Source organism: Mizuhopecten yessoensis, unplaced genomic scaffold, assembly GCF_002113885.1.
Source record: "Mizuhopecten yessoensis strain PY_sf001 unplaced genomic scaffold, ASM211388v2 scaffold2441, whole genome shotgun sequence".
NCBI classification, from domain to species: domain Eukaryota; kingdom Metazoa; phylum Mollusca; class Bivalvia; order Pectinida; family Pectinidae; genus Mizuhopecten; species Mizuhopecten yessoensis.
The window spans coordinates 268,470-278,531 of record NW_018404548.1 but is presented as its reverse complement, the minus strand read 5'-3'; the positions used below and the strand labels follow the sequence as shown (position 1 = coordinate 278,531).

The 10,062-nt window shown below is 36.8% G+C and overlaps 2 protein-coding genes across 2 annotated transcripts in view; one reads left to right on the top strand and one right to left on the bottom strand.

Annotated features, from left to right (window-relative positions):
* Positions 1-504: 504 nt before the first annotated feature.
* On the bottom strand, positions 505-6,179 carry LOC110445995 (DNA polymerase subunit gamma-2, mitochondrial-like). The gene is made up of 8 exons (XM_021490921.1): positions 6,108-6,179; positions 4,509-4,684; positions 3,450-3,511; positions 3,227-3,353; positions 2,944-3,049; positions 2,254-2,427; positions 876-1,013; positions 505-681 (listed from the first exon to the last, which is right to left on the bottom strand). Exons 2-8 carry the CDS (start codon positions 4,649-4,651, stop codon positions 505-507), a joined length of 927 nt encoding a protein of 308 aa, XP_021346596.1. The 5' UTR covers positions 4,652-4,684; positions 6,108-6,179.
* A 20-nt stretch (positions 6,180-6,199) lies between these two features.
* LOC110446002 (40S ribosomal protein SA-like) overlaps positions 6,200-10,062 on the top strand; it is an 11,465-nt gene continuing 7,602 nt past the window's right edge. Inside the window, exons 1-2 of the mRNA XM_021490930.1 lie at positions 6,200-6,304; positions 7,770-7,935. Coding sequence (XP_021346605.1) covers positions 7,803-7,935 — 133 coding nt within the window. The 5' untranslated portion in view covers positions 6,200-6,304; positions 7,770-7,802. The remainder of the gene's footprint in view (positions 6,305-7,769; positions 7,936-10,062) is intronic.

The following is a 10,062-nucleotide window of genomic DNA, read 5'->3' as shown; positions in this document are numbered from 1 at the left end:
AAACGACCCACTCCGTACAACAAAGTCACACACAAGATGACAACCTGACTTCCCATGTAAGATATACCCATCTCATTATTTCTGTAACAAAACGACCCACTCTGTACAACAAAGTCACACACAAGATGACAACCTGACTTCCCGGCATGTAAGGTATACCCATCTCATCATTTCTGTAACACAACGACCCACTTCGTACAACAAAGTCGCACACAAGATGACAACCTGACTTCCCAGCATGTAAGATATACCCACATATCTGATATAACAGATTTTAACAGTGATGTTACCAGTGACGAGAGACTATTAAGCAATTAAGAAAGTTTGCTACTTTCCACTGTTTACGGCATCACATCAGCATTGATGTTTTGTGATTGGATAAAAAGTCTGATCATTTGTAAAGGAAGGTGAAATAGAAACAAAATGCTAAAATGTCATCATTCAGATTTGTTGTTTCATCAATAGGATATGAAATGTGAAATAGTTTATGATTCTCCCTGATACTCACTGTGATATCTTTTTGTCCAGAGAAGAGTTAGACACCTGGTTCAATGTTATTATTCCTGCCTGTCTTAAATCTTTTCCTATATTAGCAGCTAGCTGCTGAAGGACACTGCACTTGTCACCTTGATAACAGACGGCAATCTTGTAAGGGGTAAGTCTAGGATGGAGTTGCAGGCACTAAAATACAAATGTATAAATCACAGTAACCTGATTTAAAACCAACAAAATTTAAAATGGCATTTATCTTATACATGTACATCTTAGTAATTTTCAGAAGAAAAATTACTTAAAACAATTTAGAACCAAATATCTCACAATGTACATTACTTAAATCAACTATTAATCCCTCCTCTCATTATATAAAAACTCACAAAAGATTCGTTGGTGCCATTGTTTGATGATCCCTGGTATCCTGGATAAGCATCCAACAGGAAAGCCAGAAAGCCTTGCTCTAAAATGGCATTACACTCAACCACAGAGGGGAGACTCTTCTTCTTGCCATTGACAAACTGTAAATAACCAAGATTATACCTGATCACTACTTTATATCAGTAACAGTTAGTACACAAACTCCTGTAATAAGAATTCAGTGTTTCCATGCTAAGACTTGGGAACTAAGACCCCAGGGGTAGAGGCAGACCACTGAGCAAATCTCGATAACATGAGTGTATTTGTCTCTTCATGCATGTGGTTACATGGTTGGATTAAAATTATGGAGCTGAACACCCAAAATTACTTTATCATGATTATTTAGCCCTAGGGGTTGCACCACCTGAATTCAAACATGTTCATGTTGCCTTAGTGATGTATCAAAACAACTCATTAGCTTACAATCAGCCATTTAGAAGTAGGATTTTGGAGTAAAACATGCCCCACACACATCATTAATACAACATGAATGTTTTGGCAAAGTCATATGATTCAGACCAAAAATGGTATAAAATCTGTACTGTTGTTCAGGAGGAGTGAGCTTTTAAAGATTTGGCCCATCTTACAGCCCACCCCTCTGGCCCCTGCAACCAGGAAATTAGAGCCTTTATTTATACAAAGTTTGATTTCCTTGTCCTGCTGATGTTAAATGTTTAACTTGGTTAAAATCCATTTGTCCCTCATGGAGAAAAAGTCTTTCTGAATGCTGAAATTCACCAATTTCCTCTTTGTGTCCTACCCCTAAGTTCCATGGGGACTACACCCTTTCTTAATACACAATTTGCTTCTTTGGCCCAAAGGGTGCAACAATGCCAGTTAGAATAAAATGTGATCAGTTACTCAATAGGAGTAGGGTTTTAAAAGAAATGTTTGACGGACATATCAGGGGAGCTGTCCCATGGCATTAGAGCACCTGTGCTTCAGAGCAGGTGAGCTACTGTCACTGCAAGCTGATTTTGAGAACAAAACTAATTGTTGTTAGTCACACTCAGCAGATGGTCGCTATACACAGTATTATTATACACCAAACAGGTAGTTATAGACAGGTAATTGATACAGACAGGTGGTGGCTAAGGCAGGTTTGATTGTACATATGTAGTACAGCAGTCGACCTACTTTATACCAGAGAGACTGGAGAAGGGCTTTCTGGAGACTTTTGCAGACATCAAGCACATAGGGATTTGATCTAAATAACAAGTCATCCTTTTTAGCATCCCCACCTTTTTATTGCAATTCTTAAAGCACCATGGGTGCTAATTATGTCAACTAAATTATAATTATGTCAACTACAGCAATCAGCAATCACCTTTGTTTACCTACTTGATGTTCTGACAGCAATGTTTCCCTGTAGGGCTGTAGTGGGGCGTCTCCCAGGCTGGTCACCGTCTCCACATCATCTACTCCCCAGGGAAATGAGTACTGTATGTTTGAATGATAGCCTGTTTCAGTTTTTTCTATGTCTGTTGCTGAAAACTTAGCTGGATTTCCAGAGAACTGAAACAAATTTGTTATAATACAGAAACCTGCCATGTGGTTAATATTTTTTTAACAAAATAAGTTATTCAATTTAGATGGAAATGTTTATCAAAGTAATACATAATTACAGCAAGGATACATGTCTTAAGTTTTACAGCAAGGATACATGACTTTACCTTAAAGTATGGATACATGACTTAAGTCTTACAGCAAGGATACATGTCTTAAGTCTTACAGCAAGGATACATGACTTTACCTTACCTTACTTTACATGACACATTATCCACTGATGATATGAAGGTTTTATTGAATTTTGTTTAATGTCACCATCTGTGCAGCATTATGGCCAAGACCAATAACGAGTTGACCTTTGGCATCTAAATACAAATTTTGTATTTGGGTCTTTAATATAATCAATACCATGCATGTCAACGTGTCTTTAAGTGTAACAAGTTTCATGAATGATATGCATCAAAGTTGGTAAAGACAAACATGGATGGATGATAATACTTACCATCAAAGTGGTACACCTACCTGTTTCCACCACTTGAGGCGTGTTCTGATGGCGGAGTCTAATGTTTGGGTGACAGCAGTGGCCTGACAGAAGTTCTGCATCACAAGGCTTGTCTTCTTACAGGAACTGAAATCAACAGCAACATGAAGTATACTGAAATAGTGTTCTTTTCAAGCATAACAAATGAGTAAATGACACTAACAATCACAATAAGGTGGGTATGTATGTATAATTGGCACGGCAATGCCTAGAGTAGAGCTGAGGACAATAAATTGAGGAGCAAAATCAACAAAATGATCTCACTTGAACAAGAATTTGTCTGTGTGTCTGTCAGCAGGTGTGTGGACGTAGCTCCTACTCTGGGTGATGGAGAAAGGAAGGCTCCACTCAAGCTGTTTGGAAATTTCCAAGAAGTAGTCCCAAGTGGAATCTGAAGAAAACAAGTTATTTTTATATTTGAAGCAAGACAAATCTTCCTTTTAGTTTGATCTGTAAATTATACTGCTACAATGTATATACCAATTACCTTCACTATCTGTACTCTCCACAGGGAAGGTGTTTTCCTGGGATGTGATCATCCATTCCCACCTGTCATAATAAAAATCATGTCTTTTAATAGTGAAGTGTCTGTAATTCAAATGATTTTGATGACGTTATTTTTGAGAAATCATTAGATTATTCTGCATGATCAGTACAGCTTCATACTACAAATTGTACCAGTTAAGACTAGGGCTGCAACAATACGCATTCCACATGATACGATACGAATCACGGTAAAATGCTTTCCATACGATATACAAATATCTGATTAAAAGGTCAACTTCATATTGATTGAATGCAGGATTTTTTCATGACTTCAATAGTAAATACTATCGAAATATATTTTTGTATAATTTCTAGTACTTTTGGATATGACTGCACAGTGGACCATATCTTTACTGAAGAATTGAAAAAATATAAGTACACTTTTTTAGTAGTTTGATAAAAATTCATAGATAATATAAGTACTGTTAGTGTATCACAATACAGGCAAACAAAACAATTTGATACGATACACAAGAAAGTATTGTGATACGATACAATACGCTATATCGTTGCAGCCCTAGTTGAGAATTATATTACCTATACAACATTTACCACTAAAGTACCATGCTACGATATTTACCAATCACCTATCATACTGACGTACTTACTAATGACATCAGGGGTGTACTATTCCACCTACCCAATGTCCGAGGCTAGTAAGTTTTAAGTTAGTACTGGTGAACACTTTGGATATATATACTATGAAACATGGAACAGGCTAGCAGGTATTTTAGTACCACACTTTTGACAAATAATTTTAGTGAAAATATGATGAAAAAAATGACATAAATTACACAGGAGGCCGCTGACAGTATGTACATAATTTCCATATCAAATTGAATTGTTTGAAATACTTCATTTAAAGCTGTTTTACATTCCTATATTAGTATTAGTGCCTGTCTGTTATTCACTATTTAAAAAGGCTTGATAATGAATTTACATATCATGCTTAAGTTCTGTTTTACAATTGCAGCCTAAATCATATGCCTACGGTACTAACCAACATTGTGCTATGTTTCTTCTCAACAGTGTGCCAGCTGGTCCATAGCTGTACATAGGTGTTGATAGGTCCTGCTTTACGAGCTGCACAAATCCTCTTCTCTTCAGCAATGTAATTATTTTGGTAAAAAGTTCCTTATTCATATTTGCAGGCTGTGATCTGTCCTTAATTCATATCTGAAATTGGAAATACATGTCTAAACAATTTGTGGCAGATCCAAGAGACCAATCCTTAATACTCACTCAGAAAATATCTCTTGCATTGTATGAAAATTGCTTCTTCCTCACAGTTATTGGGGAACAGAGCACTCCTCTATATTGGGTAGCTTTCTACTAATATGTCCAAGCGTCCTCAACACTCGAGACGTTACACTCACTTTTTGCAAAGAGTGTAAGTGAAAGTTTGGTTTGTTTGCTATTAACCGCTATGTTCATTAAGGATGTGCCAGGTTTTCTTTGTAAAGGAAAGCTGAAGTACCTCTAAGAAGAACCACCAACTTGTGGCAAGAACCCCCACCCAGTGTACAAGTGCTAGTGATTGTAAATGGTCCCCATTAAATGAATGTTACAACTCCTGGAGTTTTGAGGATAATGTCAAAGTGAATATGACTCAAATGGGTTCTAATGGAACCCTTATGTGAAATTTGAGAAAAATCCCTCCAATACTTTTTGAGCAATACAGCTAAATAAACAAATACTCCAATATTCAATATGACCACCTACCAGCCATCTTGGTTTTCCAATCATTCCCAAATTTCAAAATGTGGAACTAGAAACCACTAGAACACCTCCTGAACATTCTGAGAAATAATGCTAACAAACTTTCATTCTCAAATTCTAGATGGCCGTCTGTCGTTTTCCCTCCTGTTCCAAAATTTAATATGCGTAACAAGGGACCAGGGGGAACTTTCATGTAGATTTGAGAAAGACTGACCCCTAAAGTACTTTCTGAAAAAAAGCGCTAACAAACTTTAACTCTCAAATTCAAGATGGCTGTCTGTCGCCCATCTTGGTTTTGTGATCAGTCCCAAAAAGCAATATGCATAACTAAGGACGACGGGGAGCCTTTATGTGAAATCAGAGAAATATCCCTCCAATACTTTATGAGAAATAGCACTAACAAACTTTCATTCTCAAATTCAAGATGGTTGGCTGTAGGCCATCTTGGTTTTGCGATTAGTCCCACAATAGGATATGCATACCAAGGGATCATTGGGAACCTTCATGTGAAATTTGAGAAAGATCCTTCAAGTTCTTTCTGAGGAACAGCACTAACAAACTTTAACTCTCAAAATTACAAAAAAAAAAAAAAAAAAACATCATAACTCGGTCAATTTTTTCAAAAATCAAATTGAAATTTGGTATAAAGGTGTATTATAGTCATATTAACACCATATCTTCTGATGTCGCTTTAATATTCAGTATTTTTAAAGATTTTGTCTGGCGACGCTTGTTGTCACTTGAAGACGCTTTTAAGGAGGACCCAAATATAGCACTAATCGCCACATGGCATCTCCACTAAGGACAAGCAGTCATACCCCTATACGAAATTGGTGACTAAAGTGTCCTAAAAAACATGTTGTTGGTTATTTTTTGTTACCTATTGTGTTTGTATTCCTTGAAACAGACATTCGATACTAATTCAAGTTATGCTTATCAAACTTACCGCTACCTACCGAAAACGAAAGCAGACATCTGCTTCCGGTTGACTCCGTGCGGAGGAAGTTGTAAACCCCAGAAAAAGGCACGTTGTACTTCCTTTTCACATCAAACTCCATTTGGCGTCAAACGCATAACGTAAGGCTCGTGCTACTTTTGGAGTTTATGTCCCCTTGTAGTCTGTCCTTCTTGACATTTACAACCAAAAAACTTCCTACATATCTTGTATAATGATAAACATGACGTAAAGTACATTTAACATGCTATTTTAGCATCAAATATTGGTAACTTAGAAGTTCAAAGTTATTTTATAAGTAACGACAAATTGAAGAGGGGGGGGGGGGGGCTTTACGACGACAGCAAATCACAGGAGCCTGAATTTCTGTGAAAAACTCATATCAACAGTAATACACACAAAAAATATGCTTAAAAAATATTAACGTATTTTTTTGTATTACTGTTATTATTAATTTGTCACGGAACTTCAGGCTCATGTGGGTAAATGAAAAAAACCAACAGCGTCTTTGACTTATGATAAGACTTTTGAGCCCTTGAAGCGAAATTTTTCGTAAATTTAAGATTTAGAATGAAATTATAGCAACCATAATTTTCAGGTTATTTGCTTAAGTGTAGAAATAGAAGACGACAAGACCGCCGTTACCTTGGGCCGGTTACATTCGACAGTTTATTTCTTGTGTGTAAAACCCTTAAAATACAAATAAATGGGTTTCTGACAATATAACGAAGACAATAGGATAGACAACATTTTGAAAAAACGGAACGCGCCTTACATTAACACATTTACATTATTGACGACAGACTAACACAACAAAGTTGAAGATATATAAAGCATAATTAAGCAGTATATAATTTATATTAAACAGGAATCCTATTGTATAAGTTTATCGTTCATATGAGAACTATGAAATAACTGACCCTTATGTGAGCCTAGACTTGGTGGCTGACTTCTGCTTCAGACTTTGTAATCATTCAACCAACACTTCTCCACATCCAAAAGCATGGATGGCCAATAGAATCTGTCCCAACATACATGGTCCTTTTAACTCCCAGGTGTTCCATATTGTTGTGAAGGCTCCTTAACACAAAAGTAACAAGGTCCTGTGGAATAACTATCTGTTGTTTCCTTTCCCTTTCCATAAGTGTCTCCTGGTACAGTACTCCTCTGACAACTATAAGGGAGTCATACTGTCGGTACAGATGGGGGTTCCAAGCAGATGCATACAAGCCCTGGCTATTGCATGGATGCAAAATGCTTTTAAACACTTTCACAACCAGTAGAAAGTTGACATGTACATGCTCCACACAAAAGGTGTGCAGTGTGACATTGTCATTTTTTCATCAAAATGTGTTTGGTACCATAAAGTTTAAACAGTAAAGGTTTTAATGAAGTTGTGCAGTGTACCAAAATAAGATGCACTTTGTGTGGAGGGGACATATTTTTGTTGGACAAATGAAATCTCTATTTCATATATCTTATTGCAGACTTGTGTAGTTTTTCAAACATTTACCAATTTAGAAATGCAAATTATATGCAGTAACCTCCCCCTTCCCAAGAATAATTAACATGTTTTTCTTCCAACAGGTTGATCACCGTAACTCCCAGATCAACGCCACGATGTCCGGAGGCTTAGATGTGCTTACCCTCAAAGAGGAGGATGTTACTAAATTCTTGGCTTGTAGCACCCACCTTGGGGCAAACAATACTGACTTCCAAATGGAGCAGTATGTCTTTAAACGCAAGGCTGATGGTAGGTATTGATCGATTCATGCAAGATTTTTGTTTAAACTAAGATGACTCTTCTGTGTACATGTATCTTTCATCTGTAAACTAGTGGTGAAAAGAAATAATGATTGAATAAAAATATTTTGTTTATTACACTTTGAATGATAAATGCATTCTTGTGTACGGCTGGCCTAGATTAAGTGGGTCATATCAGGAAGGGATGAATGCAACATAAAAAGGACAAGTCTTCTATGATGGTGGCTGCATTGCAGTTACTGGAGAAAGAACTGTTCTACAGATTTATTAATTACTTTTATAGTATGCTGATGGAACTTCACTGATGTAGTGCACATTGTGGGTCTGTACATACTTTATTTATCATTCTGCCAGTTTTTATCAGAGTTGTGCTTCTTTGAAATAATAAGCCATATGTTGTCTGCATAACTCGAGCGTCCAGAAACTCGGCTGATGCACTCATTTCACCCTTAACTTGCCCACCTGTGCTCAATAATTAACAGACTTTTATGAAACTTGGATCACAAAACAGTGACAGAACTGTACATGCTCATTTGTTTGGTCTATTTTTGGAGGAGGGGGTCAGTATTTGAATACAATTTTGATTTTATGCGGCCTGTTAAATCTCTCGAACTCTTTCGGGTGAACATTACCTGTGGTCTATAATGAGGTGAAAGCATTGTATCAAGAATTTTCTTTTTAAAATTTAATAACAAACAGCATTGTGACAACTTCATTAATAGAGGCGTCGCGATGCACTTGTACCACAGTTATTTATGTTCTACAGGTAGATTCACCATATATTTTTCCAGATTTTCGATACGTCGCGATCTGAATATTAGTGTATGCCGCTTCAGCCGAAATGTCTGCGAGACGTTCAATTTCATTGGCTGATCTCTAAACCCTCAGCCAATCGGCTGCGAGGATACAATTTTCACAAAGTATTCATAACAAAATGGCGGACTGCAGCAAGGAAATGATAATTTTTGATGATCTGGCAAGCTCCAAATCAAAAGTGTGGAAACACTTGGGTTCTCGTGTATCGACGGCTTATATATCTCATTTTGTTTATATTTTTAAATAAAGATGTATCGAATCGAGATATGTATCTAATTGTGGGTAAAGTGTATCGTGACAGCTCTATTATATATATACACTGGGTTAGAATAGAATTCTCACAATTTTGTCAATATTGCATGCTTTTATAATGCATTCTTGTGTACGGCTGGCCTAGATAAAGTGGGTCATATCAGGAAGGGATGAATGCAACATAAATAGTACAAGTCTTCTATGATGGTGGCTGCATTGCAGTTATTGGAGAAAGAATTGTTCTACAGATTTATTAATTAGTTTTATAGTATGCTGATGTAGTGCACATTGTGGGTCTGTACATACTTTATTTATCATTCTGCCAGTTTTTATCAGAGTTGTGCCTCTTTGAAATAATAAGCCATATGTTGTCTGCATAACTCGAGCGTCCAGAAACTCGGCTGATGCACTCATTTCACCCTTAACTTGCCCACCTGTGCTCAATAATTAACAGACTTTTATGAAACTTGGATCACAAAACAGTGACAGAACTGTACATGTTCATTTGTTTGGTCTATTTTGGGGGGAGGGGGTTAGTATTTGAATACAATTCTGATTTTATACGGCCTGTTCAATCTAGGGAACTCTTTGGGAGGGTGAAAATTACCTGTCGTCTATAATGAGGGGTAACCATCGTATTAAGAATTTTCTTTTAAAAATTGAATAACAAACAGCATTTTGACTACTTCATTAACAAGTTGTTTATATATAGAGACGTCACGATTCACCGTGAGGCACTTGTACCGCGATTATTTGTGTTTGATTCGATTCACCATATATTTTTCCGGATTTTCGGTACGTCACGATCTGAATATTAGTGTATACCGCTTCAGCGGAAACATCTGTGAGACATTCAATTTCATTAGCTGATCTCTAAACCCTCAGCCAATCGGCTGCGAGGATACAATTTTCACAAAGTATTCATGACAAAATGGCAGACTGCAGTAAGGAAAAGAAAATTTGTGATGATCCGACAAGCTTCAAATCAAAAGTGTAAAAACACTTCAGGTTCCCGTGTATCGACGGCTTATATATCTCATTTTGTTTA